The sequence below is a fragment of the Mercenaria mercenaria genome, chromosome 7, assembly GCF_021730395.1.
Source record: "Mercenaria mercenaria strain notata chromosome 7, MADL_Memer_1, whole genome shotgun sequence".
Taxonomy (NCBI): domain Eukaryota; kingdom Metazoa; phylum Mollusca; class Bivalvia; order Venerida; family Veneridae; genus Mercenaria; species Mercenaria mercenaria.
Window position 1 is genome coordinate 74,389,375 of NC_069367.1, and position 27,717 is coordinate 74,417,091.

Genomic DNA, 27,717 nt, shown 5'->3' on the forward strand with positions numbered 1-27,717 from the left:
TTTTTTTTTAAATCTTTTTGTCTGAAACCACAACCCTTAGACCTTTGATATTTGGTTTGTAGCATTGTCTTATGGTCCTCAACCAAAATTGTTCAAATTGTACCCCTTGGGTGAAAAGAGGCCCTGCCCTGGGGGTCCCAAGTTTTATATAGACTTATATAGGAAAAAGCTTTAAAAACCTTCTTGTCTGAAACCATACAACCTAGGCTTTTGATATTTGGTATGATGCATTGTCTAGTAGTCCTCGACCAAAATTATTCAAATTATGCCTCTGGGGTTAAAAGCTCTGGGGTCACTTAGTTATTATGTGAGTTATATAGGAAAAATACTGAAAAAATCATTTGATCCTATTTCCAAGACTGTTTAATTATAATTATGTCTCCTCCACCCCCCCCCCCCCCCCCCCCCCCCCCCCCCTCTGGGGGAGACATATTGTTTTTGCCCTATCTGTCCTTCCGTCCGTACGTACGTCACACTTCATTTCCGTGCAATAACTGGAGAACCATTTGACCTAGAACCTTCAAACTTCATAGGGTTGTAGGGCTGCTGGAGTAGACGATCCCTATTGTTTTTAGCTCACCTGTCACATAGTGACAAGGTGAGCTTTTGTCATCACCCTTCGTCCATCGTCAGTCTGTGCGTCCGTCAACAATTTCTTGTCTGCACAATAGTGGTTTCATTTATGATTTTATTTTAACCAAACTTGCACACAACTTGTATCACCAAAAGATCTCGGTTCCTTTCTTGAACTGGCCAGATCCCTTTATGGGTTCCAGAGTTATGGCCCCTGAAAGGGCCAAAATTAGCTATTTTGACCTTGTCTGCACAATAGCAGCTATATTTATGATTTTATTTTTACTAAACTGGCACACAACTTGTATCACCATAAGATCTTGGTTTCTTTCTTGAACTGGCCAGATTCCATTATGGATTCCTGAGTTATGGCCCCTGAAAGAGCCAGAATTAGCTATTTTGACCTTGTCTACACAATAGCAGCTTCATTTATGATTTTATTTTAACCAAACTTGCACACAACTTGTATCACTATAAGATCTAGGTTCCTTTCTTGAACTGGCGAGATTCCATTATGGGTTCCAGAGTTATGGCCCCTGGAAGGGCCAGAATTAGCTATTTTGACCTTGTCTGCACAATAGCAGCTTCATTTATGATTTGATTTTAACCAAACTTGCATACAACTTGTATCACCACAAGATCTTGGTTGCTTTCTTGAACTGGCCAGATTCCATCATGGGTTCCAGAGTTATGGCCCCCTAAAGGTACAACATTGGCTATTTTGGTTTTTGCAGCCATATAGAGACTTTATTTATGGTTTTATTTGATACATACTTCCAAAATATCTTCAACAACAATAAATCTTGGATTCCATGACAAATCAGATCCAATCGTAGGTTCCAGAGTTATTTTATATCTGATTACCTCCCCTGATTGTAATCAAAATGGATTTATATCAGTAAGCACTTATAGGACTTATTTGAAATTTCATTATTGTCATTAGTTGGACTGAGCCAATCAGGGTAGAGAACTATGGACTGATTTTATGTCAAATTACCTCCCTTTATTTCAATTTAAAATGGGTATATCTCCGTAACTAATGAAGATACTGATCTGAAGTTTCATTTATGTCAACAGATTTATTTGGCAGATCCTTCTTTTGTTTACTTACAATAATTTTCTTTTAAATTACTTCCCTTTTATGTTACTATAAATAGCTTATTTTTAGTATCTTTTTTATTATTGGCTGTAGGGAAAAACCGAGACCACTTTTCTGTGGTATAACATGGATGGTACCTCCAATTTTTAGGTGTATTTTGACATATCTGTACCTTTTAAGATTTTTTTTTTTCTTTTTGGTTAAATTTTTCCCTTTGTTGTTCCTGTCCTTTGGACTTAGATATTTTTTTCTGAGGACCTTCTTGTCCTCAAGTGCAATGATAACAGGTGAGCGATATAGGGCCATCATGGCCCTCTTGTTTGGGTGACTCCATCAAAGGTCAAGGTCACAGGGGCCTGAACATTGAAAACCATTTCCGATCAATAACTAGAGAACCACTTGACCCAGAATGTTGAAACTTCACAGGATGATTGGTCATGAAGAGTAGATGACCCCTATTGATTTTGGAGTCACTCCGTTAAAGGTCAAGATCACAGGGGCCTGAACATTGAAAACCATTTCTGGTCAGTAACTTGAGAACCACTCGACCCAGAATGTTGAAACTTCATAGGATGACTGTTCATGCAGAATAAATGACCCCGATTGTTTTTGGGGTCACTCCGTTAAAGGTCAAGGTCACAGAGGCCTGAACATTGATAACCATTTCCGATCAATAACTTCAGAACCTCTTGATCCAGAATGTTGAAACTTCATAGGATGATTGAACATGCAGAGTAGATGACCCCTATTGATTTTGGGGTCACTCCGTCAAAGGTCAAGGTCACAGGGGCCTGATTATTGAAAACCATTTCTGATCAATAACTAGAGAACCACTTGACCCAGAATGTTGAAACTTCATAGGATGATTGGTCATGAAGAGTAGATGACCCCTATTGATTTTGGGGTCACTCCGTCAAAGGTCAAGGTCACAGGGGCCTGAACATTGAAAACCATTTCTGATCAATAACTAGAGAACTACTTGACCCAGAATGTTGAAACTTCATAGGATGATTGGTCATAAAGAGTAGATGACCCCTATTGATTTTGGGGTCACTCCATCAAAGGTCAAGATCACAGGGGCCTGAACATTGAAAACCATTTCCGATCAATAACTAGAGAACCACTTGACCCAGAATGTTGAAACTTCATAGGATGATTGGTCTTGAAGAGTAGATGACCCCTATTGATTTTGGGGTCACTTCGTCAAAGGTCAAGGTCACAGGGGCCTGAACATTGAAAACCATTTCTGATCAATAACTAGAGAACCACTTGACCCAGAATGTTGAAACTTCATAGGATGATTGGTCATAAAAAGTAGATGATCCCTATTGTTTTTGGGGTCACTCCGTTAAAGGTCAAGGTCACAGGGGCCTGAACATTGATAACCAGTTCCGATCAATAACTTGAGAACCACTTGAAGGTGGTCTATTAAAGGTCAAGGTCACAGTGGCCTGTTCATGTAAAATCATTTTCTGGAAATAACTTGAGAACCACTTGACCTACAATGTTGAAACTTAATAGGATGATTGGACATGCAGAGTAGATGACCCCTATTTATTTTGAGGTCACTTGATCAAAGGTCAAGGTCACAGGAGCCTGAACAGTGACTTTAGAACCACTAGGCCAAGAGTGTTAAAATTAGCGGGATGACTGGACATGCCAAGTAGATGATCCCTATTGCAGCCAACCATCAGTGTCTCTTTGACTTTCGCTCCTGACCCCTCTTGACTTCTTGCCTATAGGACTTTGCATTGGGGGAGACATGCGCTTTCTTACAAAAGCATTTTCTAGTTTATGATTTGATTTTTACCAAACTGGCACACAACTTGTATCACCATAAGATCTTGGTTCCTTTCTTGAACTGGCGAGATTCCATCATGGGTTCCAGAGTGATGGCCCCTGAAAGGACCAGAATTAGCTATTTTGACCTTGTCTGCACAATAGCAGCTTCATTTATGATTTGAATTTAATCAAACTTGCACAAAACTTGTGTCACCATAAGATCTTGATTCTTTTATCGAAACGGCCAGATCCCATAATGGGTTCCAGAGTTATGGCCCCGGAAAGGGCCAAAATTGGCTATTTTGACCTTGTCTGCACAATAGCAGCTTCATTTATGATTTGATTTTAACCAAACTTTCCCACAACTTGTATCACCACGAGATCTTGGTTCCTTTCTTGAACTAGCCAGCTTCCATCATGGGTTCCAGAGTTATGGCCCCTTAAAGGTCCAAAATTGGCTATTTTGGTTTTTGCAGCCATATAGAGACTTCATTTATGGTTTTATTTGATACAAACTTCCAGAATATCTTCAACAACAATAAATCTTGGATTACGTGACAAATCAGATCCAATCGTAGGTTCCAGAGTTAGCTAGTTTTACCTTGTCTGCACAATAGCAGCCTCATTTATGATTTTATTTTAACCAAACTTGTTTGTGTATCCACTGATGTATTTTAGATAAGTGAATGGCAGAAAAAACCTGGTGATTTTATATATTATCGGTTAAAATCGAGTGAGACACTTCCAAATAATGATAATAAATCAGTAGAGGTTTGTATATGTTCATTAAAAGTTATTTGTTTCATAAGTTTCTGTTACCATTTTTATGCATTTCTCCAGATCCCGTTACTGGTTTCAGAGTTAGTACCCCACTGGCCTTTGAGGGCCAAAATTTGCTATTTTGACTTTTGCAGCAATATAGAGACTTTGTATATGGTATGATTTGATACAAACATGCAAAAATATCTTTAGCAACAATGACTCTTGATTTCCATGATTAATCTGTCAGATCCAATTATAGGTTATGTAATTACAAGTCCTTATTTACCTCTGAAAGCATGAACATTTTTTAATTTTTTCTTAGTGAATATGATGAAAGTGACATTTTACATTTGATTTTAAGCACACTTGCACACAAATTAAGTCACAAAGAGATCTGGCTTCCTTTCAAAGATTGGCTAGATTCCATCGTGGAACTTCTCCCCTTTTTAGGGGCAAATTTTTCTAAACTGGGTCATGTTGGGTAAAAAACTGGCTCACTCACTAATGAAAATCATGCTGATATTCTAAAAACAATAATAATGACTCTATCTTCTTGAAACTTGGTCCAAATATTTATTATGATCAGTCCAGTGGTTATTATAAAATTGTGTCAAAAACCAGGTCACCAGTGAAATCAAACAGAAAGCACATTTATGACCCTTTCTTCGTGAAACTTGATCAGAATGATTAGTTCAATGATTCTAAAGACAATTTGAGCAGGTGAGTGATATAGGGTCATCATAGCCCTCCTGTTTGTTTCTGTACCTATTTTTCCCAAATCACAGCTCTTTCATAATTTAACAAAATCGGCCTTAGTGAAGAAATTTGTTTTGTTCACCTGATATTTACGTAAGGGTGTAACGATAAATTGTATTTCACAATACATAAGTCTGTTGATACACTTAATGTATCCTAGGCCTGTTTCACAATACAGAAACAATACAGTGAGAAGTAGAAACATTTAATGAAAACTTTTGTACAGTTATAGCTAAAATCCTAAATAAATAACAGTATGATTTATTATATCATTTTATTTAACTTAAAAAAATATCAAGTATTGTCCTAGTGTAATAACTTTCTCCATTAAAGTGCTCAATGTGAGCTATTGTGATCAGTCGCTGTCCGATGTCCATTGTGCGTTTGCAATCAATGTTTGCCTTGTGAACACTCAAGATGCCACATTCTTGACCCAATCTTTATGAAACTTGATCAGAATGTCTTGATGATGTAATCATGTTCAGATCTGTGTCAAATCAAATGGAAAGCTTGTGAATCCAGCTGGTATGTAAATTTTGATTCCATACTTCATGTTTTTAGTTCAATGTAAATAATATGTGGAACCAAAATATGTAGTCCTGTTTGGCGCCATATAAGCTATACTGTGTTTGTGCACCGTAAAACCCAAATAAATAAATTATTGTCAGAATATTTGTATTAAATTAGTTGTAGGTCAAGTTTGATTCAGGGTAATGTGGAGTCAGGAACTAGGTCAGCATGCCAGATAAAAGGAAAAGCTTGTGAACACTCCACAGAGCACAGTTGTGACCCACTATTTAACTTTATGATTTCTAGGTCAAGGTTGAAATTGGGTCAAGTGGGGACAGAAATTAGGTCAGTAGGCCAGATAAAAGGAAAATATCGTGAAAACTGTATAGGCCACAGTTGTGACCCAGTCTTAATGAAACTTGGTCAGAATGTTTGTCTTGATGATCTCTAGATCCAGTTTTAATCTGGGTTATTTGAGGTAAAAAATGAGGACACATGGTCAAGTTAAAGGACATGTTTATAAGCTCGGTGTCCCAAAAGGAAACAGTTGAGACTTAACCTATATGAAACTTAGTCTGAATATTTATCTTTATGATGTTTATGTTAAATTCGAAACTGGGTTATGTGGGGTCAAAAACTAGGTTAGAAGGCCAGATCAACCCTGGTGAGTGATAAAGGGCCATCATGGCTATCTTGTTTTCCTCTTTGTCACATGAATGGTTTGTTATGGTACTTAGTTCGTACCAAGATATGCACCATATAGTTGCAACTGTATCCCAGCATGTATTGTATCGTGAGACTTTTGTATCGTTACACCCCTAAATGGACTTAAATATGTTTCAGTTTGCATTTTCATTTACTGTTGTTTCCCATTTTTTTGCTTTGCAAGAGTTATGCTGTTAACTTGATGTTTTATGCTTGCAGGCTCTCCAGCCGTTCCTTCCTAGTTTTCCATTTTTTTTCCCTAGTTTTTTTAGCTCTACTATTCGGAGAATAGGGGTGCTATACTACTCGCTCCGGCGTCGACGTGACCCTTCTTGGTTAAATTTTAACACAACCTTTGTTTTTCTGTCGTATCTTTGTTACTATTGCTTATATGTTACTGTAACTTCACATAAACATTGTCTAGTACGCAAACAAAGTATATGTAGGGGTCGAGCCCATTATACCCAAGGTCAAGGTCACCAAGGTGTTGTACTTTGGTTATTTTTAAGGTTAAAGTTTTTCTGCAACCTTTGTTTTTCTGTCATATATTTGTTTGTATTGCTTATATGTTACTGTAACTTCACATAAACATTGTTCAGTATATGAACAAAGTATGTACAGGGACTGGGCCCATCAATGAAGGTCAAGGTCACTAAGGTCTTATACTTAGGTTATTTTTTAGGTAAATTTTTTTTTTCGGCAACCTTTGTTTTTCTGTCATAACTTTGTTACTTTTGCTTATACCTTACTGTAAGTTCTCATAAACACTGTCCAGCATCCAAAAATAGTATATGCAGGGGCTGTGCCCATTATACCAAGGTCAAGGTCACCAAGGAGTTTTACTTGAAATTTTTGTCATGTTAAATTTTTTTCGAAAGCTTTATTAGTAGAAATATCTTTGGTACTTTCAAAGATAATAACTTGATATTAAAAATATTTTTTTATAATCATCATCTGGATGTGTGGTTACATGCCCCATAACTAATTGTATTTTTGACAGAATTATGCCCCTTTTGTACTTATATTTTTTTGCAATATTTGCTTTCTGGATATTACTTTAATGCTATATAAGATAATGACTTGAAACTTAAAATGTATCTTATATCTCCAGCATATGCATGTGTGGTAACAATCCCTATAACTATGATTTGTAATTTTGACTAAATTATTCCCGTTTTACACTTAATTTTTTTTAACAAACTTAATTTTCTGGACATAACTTTGGTACTATATAAGAAAATGACTTGAAACTCAAAATATATCTTGACCATCATCTTCTACAATTGTTGTAACAATCCTGAAAACTCTTAATTTGTGCATTTTATGGAATTTTGCCCCTTGGTGTATCTTCCTATTATAGAAGAGATCTCATATTCAGACATATATTCATTTTACTGTCAAATCCCCGAATAGTGGAGCGCGCTGTCTTACAGACAGCTCTTGTTAAAAGTGCTTCTAGTGTTTCCTAGTTCTGTAAAATGCTCCTAGTATTCCTAGTTTTTCATTTGCAGCAATATGTCTGAAAGTTTCCTTTTTTTGTTTTAAATGTGTTTTGAAGATTTACTGGCAGAAAGCAATTTAGAGATGTTCAGCTTATCCGTGCCCCCCGTTGGCTGAGAAGTGACGTATACTCATTAAAGATACAACCAACTGTTTTGGCAAAGGATTAAATTTCTTTCAAAATTTACACCCAGAAACGCACCAGAGGCCACCATTTCATACCTGTAAACCGCCCGCTTAGCTCAGTAGATAGAGCGTTGTCTATTTGATAGACAACATTGTGTCTGCAAAAATTAGTCCTCCACCTCTGATTCATGTGGGGAAGTTGGCAGTTACTTGCGGAAAACAGGTTTGTACTGGTACAGAATCCAGGAACACTGGTTAGGTTAACTGCCCGCTGTTACATGACTGAAATAGTGTTGAAAAACGGCATTAAATGTAAAACAAACAAACAAAATTTCATACCTGTATTTCAAATTTTCCAGGGTGACAGCGCCCTAACCCCCCTCATCAAGATACCCTTACCACCCAAAAATAAGGGTTGTACAGCCACCAATAACTGGAAGCAGAGGCCACCATTTCATGCCTGCATTTTAATAAAATCCAGAAACCCTCTAATATGAGAAAAGGCACCCCTTAAATACCCCCACTAGGCTTCTTGGTGGTTTCATCTTTCTAGACTGTTGACTGCCCTCCACCCCCAGTCAAAAATGTCTTTATAACATATGTATGGTAATTGGTAATATGGTAATAGAAAACAGCAGTAAGGTAACACTTTATCTGATAATACTTCGTAGTATTTGTCTCAGTATTCCTAAAATTTCCTATTTTTTTCCTAGTTTTCTGCTTGATAAATTCCTAGTTTTCTCTTCTTTTTTATGCCCCCACCACTTTGGGGGGGGGGGCATATAGATTTGCTCTTGTCCGTCCGTCCGTCTGTCCTTCCAAAAATGTTGTGTCGTGCGTAGCTCTGAAAGTATTTGACGTAGAGTCACAAAACTTTACAGGAATGTTGGTCAGCATGTGTAGTTGTGCACTTGGGGTTTTGCGTCCTGATTTATTCAGTCTTGTAGAAGTTATGGCCCCTGACTTTGTAAAAATTGGTCATTTTAATGTTGTGTCGTGCGTAGCTCTGAAAGTATTTGACGTAGAGTCACAAAACTTTACAGGAATGTTGGTCAGCATGTGTAGTTGTGCACCTTGGGCTTTGCGTCCTGATTCATTCAGTCATGTAGAAGTTATGGCCCTTGACTTCGTAAAAATTGGTCATTTTAATGTTGTGTCGCGCCTAGCTCCAAAAGTATATGACCTAGAGTCACAAAACTTTACAGGAATGTTGGTCAGCATGTGCAGTTGTGCACCTGGGGTTTCGCGTCCGGATTCATTCAGTCGTGTAGGAGTTATAGCCACTGACTTAGTTAAAAATGGGTCATTTTAATGTTGTGTCGCGCCTAGCTCCAAAAGTATTTGACCTAGAGTCACCAAAGTTTACAGGAATGTTGGTCAGCATATGCAGTTGTGCACCTGGGGTTTCGCGTCTGGATTCATTCAGTCGTGTAGGAGTTATAGCCACTGACTTAGTTAAAAATGGGTCATTTTAATGTTGTGTCGTGCGTAGCTCCAAAAGTATTTGACCTAGAGTCACCAAAGTTTACAGGAATGTTGGTCAGCATGTGCAGTTGTGCACCTGGGGTTTCGCATCCGGATTCATTCAGTATTGTAGGAGTTCTGGCCCCTGACCTGGGAAAAAATTGTCATTTTAATGTCATGTAGTGGGGGCATCTGTGTCCCATGGACACATTTCTAGTTTCAAATGTATTGCTTGAGAGTCTGTGCCTGTTACATTTGTGTTTATAAATATAGATGAATCTATCTCATGCTTCATGCATTTTATTTTTGTGTTATATTTTTTCCAGGCAGCTGATGCTAAGAAGAAGCAGTAATTACGTGTTCCTCACATCATTTAGGCTTTCTTTTCTTTTTTTCTTTTTTTTTTTTTGATAATATTGAGTGTGCGTTCATTGATGAATGACGACCTGAAATTGGCTATTATTAATAATAGAATATGTAATCCTTGTTTGGTTCATTCATTTAATGGTCAAGCACTTTTCAGGATATGTTTGAAGGAAACAAGATATTAAAACACAATTAAAATGCTTCATAATGCTTTAGTTTTGTACACAGAAACAATGCTGTTTCCTAACAAGAGATGTTATCAGATTTGTACACAAAATTATTCATTCAGTTCTCCTAGTACCTGTCATATAATTTATGAAATTAGTACATTCAAAAAAGTTTTTAACTTAATTCCTTTCAGTATGGCTCCAGATTTCTGTTCATACATCAGTCCGCAGAGCAGAAGCGGTTGTTACAACGTTACTGGAGTACAGTTTTCCTAGATGCGACATACAAAACTACTCTTTATGACTTGCCATTGTTTTTTTTGGCTGTAAAAACCAACGTGGATTACCAAGTTGTTGGTACATTCCTGACAGAGGATGAGACTATTGCATCAATATCTGAAGCTCTCCAGATCATCGGCAGCAATTTGCCAGAATTTCAACCAGCGTTTTTCATGACTGATTTTGATGAGTCTTCAATATCTGCAGTTGAAAATGTCTTCACTGGTGATGTATATCTCAAATTAAGAATTCTAGTTCCATATTACAATTAGTGAATGGATGAAAAAACATCTCAAGGCCAATTGTAACCTGCTGATTTTGGAATAAGTGGTTAAAAGATCATGCAATGAATTTTTCGTAACTCTTTATACACCTGTAGGAATAACAGGAAAAATATAGTTTTCAACCTTTATAGGGAGGGGGGGGAGGGAGGTGCAGTAGTTCTGTATCATGGTGGTCATAAAAAGAAGTTGTGACTACTCTAATTTGTCAAATATCTGAATTACATGTTGGAGGGTTTTTGGCCAAGATGGGATTGTTCGGCTTCAAGAATTGCTTTGTATTTTAGGGTCATATCACTGAGTTGACATTTACATTCCTGTACAGACAGCATGAGATAGTTATGTTCTGGATGATGTTCTTGAATTTTCAAAAATAACAGTTTTAATTACATTCCGCCTAAAATTCATTGTCAAGGTAAAACATTGAAAATGCTAAGTGAAGTTAGTAAAAATGTGTATGGACATACATTTAAAGGCAATTCTGTATTGCCATACAACAACATTTTGATCAAATTTAATAGAATATTGTTATTTAATTGTAATTGACATTTACAAGCCAGCTTTTCAAACAGTATATTATGCTTTTTTTTAAGGGTGCATTTTTATTTAATTTTTTGTCCGGTCTGCTTGTGGTGATATAGAGTGAGTTGGCATTTTTGTGCATGTGTATATGTGTGCTTGTGGATGTATAATTTTGTCCAGACTATAACTTAACATGCAAGGACCAATTTTGTTTATAATTTGCATGAGTGTTTACCCCAAAGAGGAGTGTCTGCACAAAATCCATGTTCCTATCTAAAACTTCAAGGTTACTGGTGGAGGTCAAATGTCAAATAGAATTTACTTTTAAGCATTTCTTACATATCTAAGGTCAAAGTCACAGTTAAGATAGTTGACAGGGTCGACATTCTGCCTTTGGAAGTATTTGTTAAAGACATTTACATCAACAAATGTTTCATGTCATAAAACCTTGCGTAACTTTTAATGCAGGTGCAACAGTCCTGATTTGTGATTTCCACCGGAACCAGGCTTGGGAACAGTGGACCAGAAAAAGGGAAAACTCTTTAGGGCATGCACCAGAAATTCGATCCCATCTGCAGAAGTTGGCAACTGCTTGTAATGTAGACAGCTTTGAAGATGCTTTGCAGACACTGCAGACTTCAGAGCTTTGGATGGGTAACTGTAGGCTTCAGAACTATTTACAGAAAGTTTTGCTTCCTCACAAGAAGGTAAATTTCCTGTTCCTGATTATAACAGTGTGGTATTCTGGTAAAAATACATGTTTCATTTAAAGAGATAGAGGATATTTGTTTGTTTCGGTGTAAGATATAAATTTATTTCAGAAAGTGAACATCACATGAATATTTTCATGAGTAGCGACAGTGAGAAATCGAGGATGAGCAAAGCATCAAACTGACAGCTCATGTCCATATATGATTAACTTTGTAACAATAATGGAAAAAGATCGAATGAAGAATTCGCCTGAGGTATTTTACTAGAGATTATAAAAAATATCATCGATTCTGATTTGAAAGAGCCCGTGATGCATGCATAACTGATATTGATTGACTTTGGTTGTGAAAAACACTTATTGTATAATGTGCAAACTTGTAAGGGATAATTTGTGATTTTCAATTCTTGCTTCAGCTTTCTTGTCTCTAAAGTTTATATTGTAAAGTTTATTACAAGTGGTTCACTTTTAACCAGCATCTGTTTGGTTTATCATTTGGTGTATGGAAGAATGGCCTATCAGGTTTGCACATTGTCGGGTTGTTTCTGGATTTACACCTTCACAGATGTACATGATCTCTCTGGGCATCAGCAGTGGTATACGCTTTGGGTTTTATACCTCTGAATTAATGACATTTACAATGTTATATATTATTAAAACATTTATCTTTATTACAGTCTGTAACCTTTTGACAGATTACATGCAAGTGTAAAACAAAAATGTAATGGTGATTGTAGCAACATGCAACAGTTGAGCATCCAAATAGTCCAGGGGAAGGACGGCTGTTTTTAAGTAGCAGCAGGCCTGGGTTCGAATCCCAGTTTGGATAGCAGTGATGTTGTTTATCGTTATCATTACAATTCTTTTGCTGACATAGATAAAACAATTACCAGACTTAATACTGTGGTTCTTTGCGGGTTTGAAGGCTTCAAATCTGTAAAAATATATCTAAATACTTTATAAAACAGCATGGGTCAGTAATGAGCATCAAAAATCCCCTTCATCACATAAAAGGTTACAATGCCAGCTATACCAAACTGTTATTTCATGCTTTTTGGTGGTTTAAAACAAATTATCAAGGTATTCAAGTGGTTTATTGTCTGATTTACCACGGTTCAGTGTTCAGATGCGTAGGAACCATAAGGGTGGTTAAATTCTGAAATATCTGAACGATGAACCGTGATAATTTAGACAATAAATCAGAAGAAGGCCTTAATTATTTTCATTCTGACACGCTCGTTAATATATTGTAATAAATATCAAGCTGGACTTTATTTACATGAAAAATAATGTATCGGACGTCATGTGGCAATTTTACGTAATAATTGACTTCATAATGTTTTCTTACTTGTCTGCACGTCAACTGTTCTTTATTGCAGAATATACAGGGTTTGATTTCCTTCTTCGTTTAACTGGAAATCATATCGAGCCATGTTAGTATGTAATTGATGACATGACCGATGTCGCGGGAGTGTAACAAAGTCATTAAATGACAATGAGAAGACTAGTGTAATGAAGTTTTAGCTTCAACGTCGTTTATATTATATACAGGACACATAAAAGAATATGACATTAATGACACATTCAATTTATTTAAGGCACTTGCCTACAGATCATTTTACTACCAGAAATTTATTTCTTTTAGATAGCGGTAAATAAATGCTATATTTCTTAAGAAGTGTTGATTAAGACTTAATTACTGACAAAGTATATGCTACAGAAACACTTGTCCTCCAGAGGTTAGTGGTTCAGGTTGCTGACATATGATTGCTTGTCTATTATTGATGTGGGTTCAGACCTCCTTTGGGCCATATAATTCTTTCGTGTGGGAAAGCCATCCTGCTCAGTTACAGAATTACCTAGCCAGGTACCAGCTCATGAAGAAGTAATGCCTATAGGAGCTCCTGTGGTCTTCCTGCACCTTCAGAAGCATGACCTGAAGTTGTGTCAGCATGACATTGAACAATAAATTAAGTTTAGTATAATTTTAATCACCATGTTTTGGTAGGCATGTTTTAATAGAATTAATTTTTGTTGGTTTTTAAAGCAGTCCTTTTCATACATATAAATTTAAGGTATTTCTGCACCTTTGATCTTTAAAAAAAATGATAACAAAGTTAAGGCCATGAATATTGGATTATTTAATAGAGATGGGCCAAAGCCTACAGACAAGGAATCAGAGATTTTTGCAAGCACAAATAACGGCACAGAGTCGCATCATTGGATGTTAAAAAAAAGCTATATGCATGGAAAGCCTACCTTCAATTTAACAAGCATGCTGAAGATACTTGTCAATGAGTTCTTTCCAGCAAGGTATAGAGCGTAAGTATGACTTCTCATCATTTTCAGAAATCTGTGTTGATGGATTTAATATTATGTTGTGTATACTTTGGGATTCAAACATGGACAGCCACTTTTGAAAGTTGTTCACAATACTCCAATATCATATCAAAAAGGTAAAGTAAGGTAAAATTAATTTTGATATATTGTCATGATATACCTTTATGGTATGTTTATATTTCCCTTATTGCAGCTCTATTTTTAGCTTGACTGGTGTCAGCAACAGCATCACCATTGGTTAAAGTTTTTGATAAAGGGAAATATATCTGTCACAATCAAAGCTATTGAGCTTAAAGTTAAAATACTTATTTACTATCAAAGTCTACACCAGGAGTAATGATTCCTATAACTTTGATTTGAATTTTTAAAGAACTATGCACCTTTTCACTTAGAATTTTTATGATAAAGTCAGATACTTCTGTTGCTGTAAAAATTATTGATTTGAAACTGAAAGTACTTATTTAACATCAAAGTCTACACCAGGAGAAACAATCCCCATAACTGATTTGATTTTGACATAATTATGGCCCTTTTTAACTTTATTTTGGTTAAATTTTTGTTGAAGTACCTATCTATATTACTAGTAAAGCTTTTGACTTGAAACTTAAGTAGTTATTCACTATCAAAGTCTACACTAGGAGAAACAATCTCCATAACTCTGATCTGATTTTGAGAGAGTAATGCCCCTTTTTAAATTGTAATTTTCTGGTTAAAGTTTTGGCAATGTCAAATACCTCTGTTATAACTAAACCTTCTGACTTGAAACTGAAATATTTATTTATCACTATAGTGTACACCAGGAGACAAATCCTATAAATCTGATTTGAATTCTGAGTTACGCCCCTTTCTAACTTTGAATATTTTAGTTAAAGTTTTTGATAATGTCAAATAGCTCCTTACTTTTAAAGCTTTTGACTTTAAACAGTTATTTATTTTCAAATTGTAAAACAGGGGAAAGAACCTGTTTTACTCAGATTTGAATTCTGACAGAGTTATGTCCCTTTTCAACTTGGATTTCTTTTTAAACTGGAAAACCTGTAATTCAGAATTAAGTACTGAGAAAAGTTGAGTGCACTGTCTTACGTACAACTCTTGATGCATGTTGAGTATAATGTAAAGGCTCCATATCAAGCAATACAAAGTATTTGCTTGGAACCAGACTTGATATCTACCTTTAACGTTGGCAATGTTATAGAATTGAGTGTATTCTTTTTGTACTTGACTTAAATACACAGACCTTTGTCATGTTGCATCTTGTTAGAAACTTGTTGAAAAGTTGTCTTGTATCAACATGTAATTTTTCTGGAACTGATGCATATTGAAATTCTTCAACCGAAGCAACTGTAAGTATTCAGTAGATGTTATTATAACTTGATATGTCATTTAAAGAGAATCCATCCCCCCCAAAAATAACCAAGATATAACATGATTAACTGTTTACTTCCAGCTATGTTGACAAGAATCAAGAGTTCTCTGGAAAATTCAAGAAATACTCCGATCTAGTTCCAGTGCCACTTCAGCGTAGGCCTAGACAATTTATAAGACATTGTCTGCAGAATGTAGAGTTGTCAAAAGATATTAACCCGTATGTTAGTCTTATGTTATACATTTTATACACAACCGTCTCTGAAAGATCGGGGCATGCTTTGTATGTACTAGTGACAGCAGCAGGTGGGTGCCTGTGTCCAAAGCATGTTAGATCTCCACAAACTTACTGACAATGTTTTTGGGCATAACATTGCCAGGGGTGTGGAAATCCCAATATTTTTCACTTGTCCACGGACAAATGAGACTTAAAAATCTACTTGTTCGCAGTCAAAACTTACTTGCCCGGATTTTCAACATTTTAGCATGCAAATTATTCTTTATTCTGGACAATAATCTACAAGTAGTAACAAAAGCGAACTTAACAAAGTGTAATACTGTAGCTGTTTCAAAAAATAAGCTTTCGACACTTTAGCTTGTGTTCGTCCGTGAGGCAGTCGAACATTCAACAGATTGAGAAATACCTAAAGACTGTTCACCATGCCTTGTGAACCCATGTGAGAAAGCATGACACTTTCTGACTGTTAGAAAAACAAACATGAAACTTCCTGACTCGTACTAGCGAGCTCTTTGTGCTTTGACTATTTACTTCAATTTTTGTTGGCAGACGAAGTTGTAACCGTTGAACAGATTTGTCCAAAACATTGTGATAATTGTTTACGTTTCCGGTTTCTATTCGACAAGTTACCGTGTGCAAAAATCACGCGAGATCATGACAGGAAACCAATCAGAACGCAGAGAAAGAGCTGCTAAATTTAGACACAGTATGGTTTTCCCAAAACTGGACAAATCGAGAGGCCCATGGCGGGTGCAACATCCGTTTCATACATCAAATTCTGTTATAAACTCCATAAATTTGAAGTACTGTTCAGCGTTCCTAAATTATTCTTTCCTTTTTTCATTTCAAACCAGAAAATATGTGCTTGTCCACGGACAAACGGAATGCGAAAATTTACTTGTCCGTAGTCAAAAAGTCCCGAGTCGGACAAGTCGGACATAGGAATTCCACACCCCTGGTCGCAGCCAAGTTCGATAACCAGTCAAATCATCCAAGGCACTTCTGTAATATGGCTCTTGAACTACTAGAAAAACATCTAATGCAGCCTTGGCCGCTCTAAGTCAAACATTCTTCATTTGATGTACACTAAACTTGCTGATAATGTTTGTGGGCATAATGTATCAGCTAAGTTCAATAACAAAGCAAATAGTACGAGGCACTCTTTCATTATGGCCACTAAATTACTTGAAGAACAGCAAATTAAGCCTTGCAAATTCCCTAAGTCAAATAGTTATCCTCTGATCTTCCTCAAACTTGCTGACAATGTAGGCATACTATATGGGCCAACTTTGATAACCAGTCAAATCTCCCCAGGCACTCTTTGATTATTATATTGAACAACTAAAAACTACTAAAGTAATGGTCTTGAATTACTAAAAACTGCCAAAGTAACCTTGTCAGCTCGAAAGTTGAGCAGTTTTAATGTGATATTCTCCAAACATATATGATGTTCTATTTTGTATAGGAGAGATCACACATTAACATATCTGGTGGTAGGCAAAAAAAAATGTTTTTGCTCGTTTGTGTATGGGATCAGAATTTTTAATTCAGAATAATTATTTGCTATTTTATGGATTTTCAAAATTCATAAAGTTTTGAAACACTTCATATCTTTTCTTATTGAATAAGTTCTGAAAACTGAAAATACAACAGATTTGTATACAAACACAATCTCTCCTGTATGGCCATTTTTTCAGGGATGATGTTAAGTCCATTGAAGGTGATTTCACAGTAGTCTCTGGAAAGAAGACATACAGAGTGTCTCTGGGTGATGACATCCATGTACTGTTTTGCGATTGTATGGACTGGTATAAATTCCATATGCCATACAAACACATCATTGCTAGATTATCCTCAGAAACAGATATTAATTGGCAGCGCCTTAGCACTGTGTACATGCAGTCAGTGTATTGCATTGTAGATGGTAATTCCTACTATTTTTGTAAAAAAAATACACCTTGAGTGTGAAATTGTATTTTTAGGGCTTCTTCAGATCACCTTTCAGATTTGATTGCTTATACCTGATAGACTATATTCATTGCAAGGTATTCAGCATCACTACAAGAGTAACAAACAGATATAGTTATATTTTCCCATCTCTTTCCATTTGATTCGGACTTTAATGTTTTATGAAAATCCTTACTGATTAAAGCATTAACTGTTATGATGTTGTCGTGTTTTTTTTTGCCAAATCAAGGATGAAGCAACAAGACAAGTGATTGATATTTACCATTTTTCTTTCAAAGACTTTGAAGACGTTACTGATAGAGATGCAGATAATGAATGTGAGACATCAGGAGAAGAAGTCGAGATCAATGGAACTAAAGAGGCAAACACAGGTTATTTTTATAATTACGTCTCCCATAAAGGAGACATTATTTTTGCCTTCACCCTCTTTCTGTCCGCCAAAAATCTTGTCCGCACTCTACGTGGACATTCCTCATCTGGTCTTCAGCAGACTTGGACAACATCTTTTTTACCATTATTCCCAGGCAGAATTCATCAATTACCCAAATTGCTCGATGCAACTCAGAATTAAGGCCCTTGAATAACCCAAAATAAGCCTTCTTACTCTTTTAAGGTATATTTATAGTGAGGAAATAGTATTTGAAGATTCGCTTACTATTTAGATGATTAGGCAGTTGTGTGAAACATGTGCTTATCTTAAAATCAGCTAATGTTTACTTATAAATTTAAATGGATTATGATTTAACTGTGGTACGTACAACAAGGTGTGAACTGACTAATGGCTAATTATTTGTACCACAGAAAGTGTTTACCAAAAGATATAACATCTTCATTACAAGAGTAATAAACAAATGTAATTATATTTTCCCATCTCTATCCCTAGGATCATGACCTTAATGTTTTATGAAAATGCTTACTGCTTTCAGCATTAACTTTTATGATGTTGTCATTCTTTTGTTTTGCTGACTCAAATATGAAGGAACAAGACAAGTCATTGATATTTATAATTTTTCTTTTTAAAGAATTTGAAGAAGTTACAGAAAGTAAACCAGATATGGCGGATGAATGTGAAAAAGAAGTCAAAGAAACGAATGTAACTGAAGAAGCAATCCAAGGTTTATACATAATATTTTTCCCCTAAAACTCCCAAAATAACTTTTTTAAAAGAAAGTATCCAAAATGGTGGTTGTCTGGTCTAAAAAGAACTGCTACAGGCCAGGAGTCTTAAGTTTTCATTCATTTCACTATTATCGATCCTGCTGTCACATATGCTTGCTGTTTAATTTTTAGCTCGACTATTCGAAGAATAAGTAGAGCTATCCTACTCACCACGGCGTTGGCGTCGGCGTCGGCGTCACACCCTGGTTAAGTTTTTCGTACCAGTCCACATTTTGACAAAGTCTTTTGAGATAAAGCTTTGAAACTTTCAACACTTGTTTACCATCACCATGTCCAGTTATAGGCAAGAGTATATAACTCTGTCAAGCATTTTGACTGAATTATGGCCCCTTTTGACTTAGAAATCTTGGTTAAGTTTTTCATACCAGTTCATATTTTGGCAAAGTCTTTTGAGATAAAGCTTTGAAACTTTCAACACTTGTTTACCATCATCATGTCCAGTTGTAGGCAAGAGTACATAACTCCATCAAGCATTTTGGTTGAATTATTGCCCCTTTTTTACTTAGAAATCTTGGTTAAGTTTTTCGTACCAGTCTACATTTTGACAAAGTCTTTTGAGATAAAGCTTTGAAACTTTCAACACTTGTTTACCATCACCATATCCAGTTGTAGGCAAGAGTACATAACTCCATCAAGCATTTTGGCTGAATTATGACCACTTCTGACTTAGAAGTCTTGGTTAAGTTTTTCGTACCAGTTTATATTTTGTGTAAAGTGTTTGACATATGGCTTTGAAACTTTTATATCTTGTTCAGTATTATAGTCTCTATCAATAGGCAAGAGTACATAACTCTGTCATCTTTTTTGGCTGAATTATGGCCCTTTTTGAACTTGGAAATTGGTTCTGTTTTCATATATGTCCATGTTTTGTCAAGACTATTTGACATATGGCTTTTAAACTTTAAACACTTGTTTATCATTATGATTTCCATTTGCAGGCAAGAGTACATAACTCTTGACAACTATTTTGGCTGAATTATGGCCCTTTTTGGACTTTGACATTTTTGTCAAAATATTTGAACTGTGGCTTTGAAACTGTTAACACTAGTATATCAACATGATTTCCATCTGTAGGCAAGTGTACACAACTCTGTCAACTATTTTGACTGAATTATGACCCTTTTTGGACTTGGAAATTAGTTAAACTTTTCATACAAGTCTGTGTTTGCCTAACATATAACTTAATAACATATTTGCCATCATGGTCACACATTGCCACTTAGTGCAAATCCACAAATACAGGAAAAATTTTTGTTTAATCCATTTTTTTCTTTTGTCTGAAAATCTATGGAAATATTTTGACCCCATTCTTCAATCAATTCTTCGAATAGTCGAGCGCGCTGTCATCCGACAGCTCTTGTTTACCTTTATATGTAACCTCTCATTGTATACGTTATTAAACATTGTCAGTATTGTAACTGAATGTATGTATTTATCATGCCTCCTATGAGTTCCTAGCTTTTCTAATGGTCAGTGTCACATGGAGACAGGATATATATCATATCCAGTTTATTTCAGACATGAATTTTGATCAAAACAAAATGGCTGCCACATGGCTAGCATAATTACATCAAGTAAGATTATTAATTAGCTCCAACTATAATATTGTTTCCAAGATTTAATTTACTGTTTTCTTGTCATTATCATTATACCTAGTTTACTTCCCTTTGTTGTCACTATAAATATGTCCTATTATACCTTTTTAGCTCACCTGAACCCAAGGCACTCACTGTCTGTCACCCTTCTATCCACACTTTCATTTGAACATCTCCTCCTAAACCATACGACCAATTTTTATGAAACTTCATAGGGATGTTCTTTACAGGGTTTTCTTTAAAAATTGTTCGAAGTATTGAATTCCATATAGAACTCTGCCATTGCCACCAGTAGGCGAAACTTTAGAAGTCCTTTCTCTTGTCATCAGTCTGAAGTTAACGACACGCCTCACTCAAAAAGTATTTTATATAAGTTTATTATACCTTGCGTGAGTCGTGATCATGCTATGAACTTGGGCACCTCCTATTTTTCATCTTATTTTCAGAGTTATTGCCACGTAAATAGATAAAAATTCACATTTTGACTTTGCGCACCTAAATAAAAAAGTATTTCATATAAATTGAGTCTTTATTATGATATGAACTTGTGCTCCTCCTATTCTTTGACAGACTCCATGTCATATTTTTAGCTCACCTGTCACAAAGTGACAAGGTGAGCTTTTGTGATCGTGCGGTGTCCGTCGTCCGTCCGTGCGTCCGTCCGTAAACCACACTAGAGGTCACATTTTTCATGGGATCTTTATGAAAGTTGGTCAGAATGTTCATCTTGATGATATCTAGGTCAAGTTCGAAACTGGGTCACGTGCCTTCAAAAACTAGGTCAGTAGGTCTAAAAATAGAAAAACCTTGTGACCTCTCTAGAGGCCATATATTTCACCAGATCTTCATGAAAATTGGTCAGAATGTTCACTTTGATGATATCTAGGCCAAGTTCGAAACTTGGTCACATACCTTCAAAAACTAGGTCAGTAGGTCTAAAAATAGAAAAACCTTGTGACCTCTCTAGAGGCCATATATTTCACAAGATCTTAATGAAAATTGGTCAGAACGTTCACCTTGATGATATCTAGGTCAAGTTCGAAACTGGGTCACATGCCATCAAAAACTAGGTCAGTAGGTCAAATAACAGAAAAACCTTGTGACCTCTCTAGAGGCCATATTTTTCATGGGATCTGTATGAAAGTTGGTCTGAATATTCATCTTGATGATATCTAGGTCAAGTTCGAAACTGGGTCACGTGCGGTCAAAAACTAGGTCAGTAGGTCTAAAAATAGAAAAACCTTATGACCTCTCTAGAGGCCATATATTTCATGAGATCTTCATGAAAATTGGTCAGAATGTTCACCTTGATGATATCTAGGTCAAGTTCGAAAGTGGGTCACGTGCCTTCAAAAACTAGGTCAGTAGGTCAAATAATAGAAAAACCTTGTGACCTCTCTAGAGGCCATATTTTTCATGGGATCTGTATGAAAGTTGGTCTGAATGTTCGTCTTGATGATATCTAGGTCAAGTTCGAAAGTGGGTCACATGCCATCAAAATCTAGGTCAGTAGGTCAAATAATAGAAAAACCTTGTGACCTCTCTAAAGGCCATATTTTTCATGGGATCTGTATGAAAATTGGTCTGAATGTTCATCTTGATGATATCTAGGTCAAGTTCGAAACAGGGTCATGTGCGGTCAAAAACTAGGTCAGTAGGTCTAAAAATAGAAAAACCTTGTGACCTCTCTAGAGGCCATACTTGTGAATGGATCTCCATAAAAATTGGTCAGAATGTTCACCATTGATGATATCTAGGTCAAGTTCGAAACTGGGTCCTGTGCCATAAAAAACTAGGTCAGTAGGTCAAATAATAAAAAAAACCTTGTGACCTCTCTAGAGGCCATACTTTTCATGGGATCTGTATGAAAGTTGGTCTGAATATTCATCTTGATGATATCTAGTTCAAGTTTGAAACTGGGTCAACTGCGGTCAAAAACTAGGTCAGTAGGTCTAAAATTATTAAAATATTTTGACCTCTCTAAAGGCCATATTTTTCAATGGATCTTGATGAAAATTGATCTGAATGTTCACCTTGATGATATCTAGGTCAATTTCGAAACTGGGTCACGTGCGTTCAAAAACTAGGCCAGTAGGTATAAAAATAGAAAAACCTTGTGACCTCTCTAGAGGCCATATTTTTCATGAGATCTTCATGAAAATTAGTGAGAATGTTCACCTTGATGATATCTAGGTAAAGTTCAAAACAGGGTCACGTACCTTCGAAAACTAGGTCAATAGGTCAAATAATAGAAAAACCTTGTGACCTCTCTAGAGACCATATTTTTCAATGGATCTTCATGAAAATTGGTCAGAATTTTTATTTTGATAATATCTAGGTCAGGTTCAAAACTGGGTCACATGAGCTCAGAAACTAGGTCACTATGTCAAATAATAGAAAAAACGACGTCATACTCAAAACTGGGTCATGTGGGAAGAGGTGAGCGATTCAGGACCATCATGGTCCTCTTGTTAAATTTATGACCACTGAGATAGTAAAAAATGCACATTTTCACCTAATGATGTGCATAGCTCAAAAAAGAATTAGAAGTGAATTCATGAAACCTTCCTTGAGTCTTTATCATGATGTGACCTTGCACACTTGGCACTAAGTTTGAGAATCGTAGCGCTTGTAACAGAGTTATGTCCCCTGAAATAGCCAGAATAGAAGATTTTTAGTTTCTGATGCTCATAGCACAAGAAATATATGACCTATAATAATGATTCCTTTTCATAAAATGTTTGTTGAGACGATTCCCTCTCAAGACTGCAAACATTTGAATTAATGCCCCTTATTTTTGACAACTGTACCATTTCAGACACATTTTAGTTCTTGTTTCTTTACAGGAAATGAAGATGAAGTAGAGAAAAATAACCGGAAACATCAAGTTATGGCAAGGGAACCATTGAAAAAACTGATAAACATGACATATAATATTACGGACAATGAAATGCTGAAAATTATTCAAAAACGTACAAACAATTTGATCCAAGAAGTGTTAACAACAACAAACAGAGTAAGAACTTCACATGTGCCATTATTGTCCTTACCAAAAAGACTTACAAAAAGGAGGCTGAGGAAAAGTTTGTTATTAAGGAAAGGTTTAAAAGGAAATGTTACAAAGAGAAAATAAGGTTTGTTTTTATTGCAATTAGGGTTTCTTTTTACAGAGGCACAGTGTATTTCTAGACTAACTTGCTTGATAGGCTAAACAAGATAGAAAGTAATACAGCTTGCATTGCGAAAATGACTACAGTAGAAACACTATTTCTTTGTCATTATATTTAGTGTAGTGTAAATACTATATTTTTTTTAGCTATCATGTCATTAAAAAGTAGGACATGTTATGTTGTGCTTAACATGTCCATGTGTCTGTCTGCTTGTCCATGTAACGTTTGATATGCCTGTTTTGGAACATGTATTACTAAACCTCAGATATGTAAGAAAATATGTTTTACAACAAATCAGGCTACACAATATTTTCTACTTGTTTCCATAGTAACTGTGAAGCCATTTCAAATATTCTTTGGACAGAGAAATTAAATGCTCAAGACCATTCTGATGAATCCTTTACATAGTGAATATACGTAGCTCTTGAGAAGAGCTTTGTCGGATATTAAGGATTTTCTTGCTTTAACTTTATAAACCTTTATGTTGCACAGATAAAGCTGACATTGTAAATGTTGAAGTTGATGGTGAAGTTGACGGAAGTTATCATCAAATGGAGACAGATCAATTTGAATGCTTCTCCAGTAAGTGTGATGTCTATCAACCAGTTAAATATATTAAGAAAAATATAAAGCATTGCTAAATGTGGAAGAGCTGTTTCAGAGCATTATATAGATCAACAAAAAAAAACACTGATGAAGAAATACTATTTATGTCAATGTTAACTGTTGAGTTGTTGCATATATAAATATGAGTTGATATGTTACATATAAGTACCCTTAGAAAGTGAGAAAAGTCATGAACTTGAAATTTTGTTACTTCTAGGTGACTTAACAGATGGCCTACAATCGAATTTAGAGCATTGTAGAGATGAAGAAGGTAAGTGTGTCAAGTAAGAGTTCATAAGTATTTGGCTGTGACTTCTAAAATCCATAAATAAAAACACTTGCTTGTTTGAAATCTGTTGTTTATTTATATTTTTTTTTTTTGATACTAAACACTGGTCTAGTATGATGGCAGCTTTGTGTAATATCAGTTTCAAGAAATAAGTTTAAAAGTAGTTATCATTTAAACTGAGTATCATTATTTTATCATAAAAGATTAAATGACATTTATTATCCCCCGACGAAAGTCGGAGGGATATAGTTTTGGCGTTGTCCGTCCTTCCGTCCATCTTTCCGTCCGGAGCCATATCTAGGAAATGGTTGGGAATATTTATTTAAAACTTCATACACATGTTCACCACTATGAGTTCTTGCGGCCCGTCAAGTTTCAGTCAGATTGCCCAAGTAACACCAGAGTTATGGCTCTTAGAAATTTCTAGTGTTAACTATATAGAGTACTATAAATATGGCAATTTCTGCATCATAATTTTTGATATATTTGACCTAGAACTATGAAACTTAAACAGAATTTAGATCACCATAATGTGGTTGTGTACACACAATTTCGTTCGGATTTATTTGTAAATTAAGAGTTATTGCCCTTTAATTGTATAAAAATCCACATATTTGTACATAACAAACATACCATTTGGTAGAATTTCATTAAATTTCTTTCATTCTTTTCCATGAAAATTTATTGTAAACATGTGAAGTTGTGTACCCACACCTGGTCACCCCCTTACCTTGATCACACCCCTCCCTATCCCCTGACACCCCCCCCAAAAAAAAAAAAAATCCTTATTTAAATTTGTTTAAACAAACTTTATATACATGTTCACCACTATGAGGTTATGGGGCCCATCAAGTTTCAGACAGATTGCCCAAGTAACGCCAGAGTTATGGCCCTTAGAAGTTTCCAGTGTGAACTATATAGGGTACTATAGATATGGCAATTTCTGCATCATAACTTTTGATATATTTGACCTTGAACTATGAAACTTTAACAGAATTTAGAGCACTATAATGTGGTTGTGCACACACAATTTCGAACGGGTTTCTTTTGTAACTTCAGAATTATTGCCCTTTAATTTTCTAAAAATCCACATATTTGTACATAACAAATTTACCGTTTGGCAGAATTTCATTAAATTTCTTTCATTCTTTTCTGTGAACATTTATTATAAACATGTGAAGTTGCGCACCCACACCTGGTCACCCGCTTGCCTTGGTCACACTCCCTCCCCCTCCCAATCCCCCCCACCCCACCCCTTCAAAAAAAACAACATTTCATTTCTTACTTTAGATTTTTTTCAAACCTTCCATGATTATTTATCAACATGCAAGTTGTACCATTCCCCCACCTCACTCCTCCACCCAGTTATGCCCACCACTGATCATGCATCCTCTGCTCCCCCCCCCCCCCCCCCCCCAACTTCACCCTTTTAACCTTTTTTTTTTTATTTTTAATTTTCCATCAATATTTATAATCAACGTGTGAAATTTTGTTTCCTCTCCTGTTCCCCCGCACCCCCACCCCCTAAAAAATAAATATATTAAGTTGTGACTGCACAAACCTTGTCCTCAGCCATGTTAAAGATATCTTACCTGTGTTCTCTTCAGAACATCTGTTCTTTTAAGTTCAAATGTACATGTTAAACAGCAACACCTGCTGCCAAACCACTCAAAGACAATATTTCGTTCCAGTTAAACTTCAAGCTCACATTTCATTTAACTGCATTTAATTTTAAAAGCTAAGCTTATTACAGTAAGCATATCCCATTCAAAATAAATTCTTTAGTAAGGATCAAAGTATCATACATTTATTATGTACTCTTTTATTATGCCCCCCTTTGAAGAAGGAGGGGTATATTGTTTTGCAGATGTCGGTCGGTAGGTCGGTCGGTCGGTTGGTCGGTCGGTCAGTCTGTCGGTCGGTCGGAATGTAGACCAATCCGTTTCCGGATGTTAACTCAAGAACGCTTGGGCCTAGGATCATGAAAGTTGATAGGGAGGTTGGTCATCACCAGCAGATGACCCCTATTGATTTTGAGGTCTGTATGTCAAAGGTCAAGGTCACAGTGACCCTGAATAGTAAAACGGTTTCCGGATGATAACTTAAGAACGCTTGGGCCTAGGATCATGAAAGTTGATAGGGAGGTTGGTCATGACCAGCAGATGACCCCTATTGATTTTGAGGTCAGTATGTTAAAGGTCAAGGTCACAGTGACCCTGAACAATTAAACGGTTTCCGGATGATAACTCAAGAACGCTTCAGCCTAGGGTCACGAAAGTTGATAGGCAGGTTGGTCATGACCAGCAGATGACCCCTATTGATTTTGAGGTCAGTATGTCAAAGGTCAAGGTCACAGTGAACAGGAACAGTTAAATGTTTTCCGAGCAATAACTCTAGAACGCTTGGGCCTAGTTTCAGGAAAATTGATAGTTAGGTTGGCCATGACCAGCAGATGACCCCTATTGATTTTGAGGTCATTAGGTCAAAGGCCAAGGTCGCATTGGCCAGGAACAGTTAAACAGTTTCTGATCTTCTTGTCCAAAACCATAGGGCCTAGGGCTTTGATATTGGGTATGTAGCAAAATCTAGTGGTCCTCTACCAAGATTGTTCAGAATATTTCCCTGGGGTCAAATATGGCCCCATCCTGGGGGTCACATGGTTTATATAGACTTATATAGGAAAAAAATTTGAAAAACCTCTTGTCCAAAACCACAGGGCCTAGGGCTTTGATATTTTGTATATGACATCATCTAGTGGTCCTCTACTAAGATTGTTCAAATTTTTCCCCAAGGGTCAAATATGGCCCCGCCCTGGGGGTCACATGGTTTACATAGACTTATATAGGGAAAAACTTTGAAAATCTTCTTGTCCAAACCACAAAGACTATGGCTTTGATAATTTGTAATGTAGCATCATCTAGTGGTTCTCTACCAAGGTTGTTCAAATTATCCCTCTAGGGTCAAATAGGCCCCACCTCAGGGGTCACATGGTTCATATAGACTTATATAGGGAAAAACTTAGAATATTCATGTCCATAACTGATATCATTCAAATTTGGATAGTTTTGAGTGGCAAGATGAACCTTGACATGCGTTGACCTTGATCTTGACCTAGTGACCTACTTTCACATTTCTTTAGCTACAGCCTTCAAATTTGGACCACATGCATAGGTTTGTGTACTGAAACAAACTTTGACCTTGTTATTGACCTAGTGACCTACTTTCACATTTTTGAAGGTACAGACTTCAAATTTGGACCACATGCATAGTTTTTTGTTCCAAAATAAAATTTGACCTTGATTTTGACCTAGTGACCTACTTTCACATTTCTCAAGCTACAGCCTTCAAATTTGAACTACAAGCATA

The 27,717-nt window shown here is 36.1% G+C and overlaps 1 protein-coding gene across 2 annotated transcripts in view; it reads left to right on the forward strand.

The window, feature by feature from the left end:
* Window positions 1-13,177: 13,177 nt before the first annotated feature.
* The window catches only part of LOC123555237 (sentrin-specific protease 2-like), a 28,732-nt gene continuing 14,192 nt past the window's right edge, over window positions 13,178-27,717 (forward strand). The window contains exons 1-8 of one of the 2 annotated variants that reach the window (XR_008371796.1): window positions 13,178-13,923; window positions 15,389-15,526; window positions 17,242-17,468; window positions 17,791-17,883; window positions 18,535-18,627; window positions 23,133-23,420; window positions 23,949-24,038; window positions 24,280-24,334. Coding sequence is in view for 1 of the 2 variants with exons in the window: in XM_053548669.1 (XP_053404644.1) it covers window positions 24,008-24,038; window positions 24,280-24,333 (85 nt within the window). In the remaining variant the exon portion in view is untranslated. Of the gene's footprint in view, window positions 13,924-15,388; window positions 15,527-17,241; window positions 17,469-17,790; window positions 17,884-18,534; window positions 18,628-23,132; window positions 23,421-23,948; window positions 24,039-24,279; window positions 24,335-27,717 lie in introns of those variants that run through there. The other variant, XM_053548669.1, reaches the window with a different exon arrangement.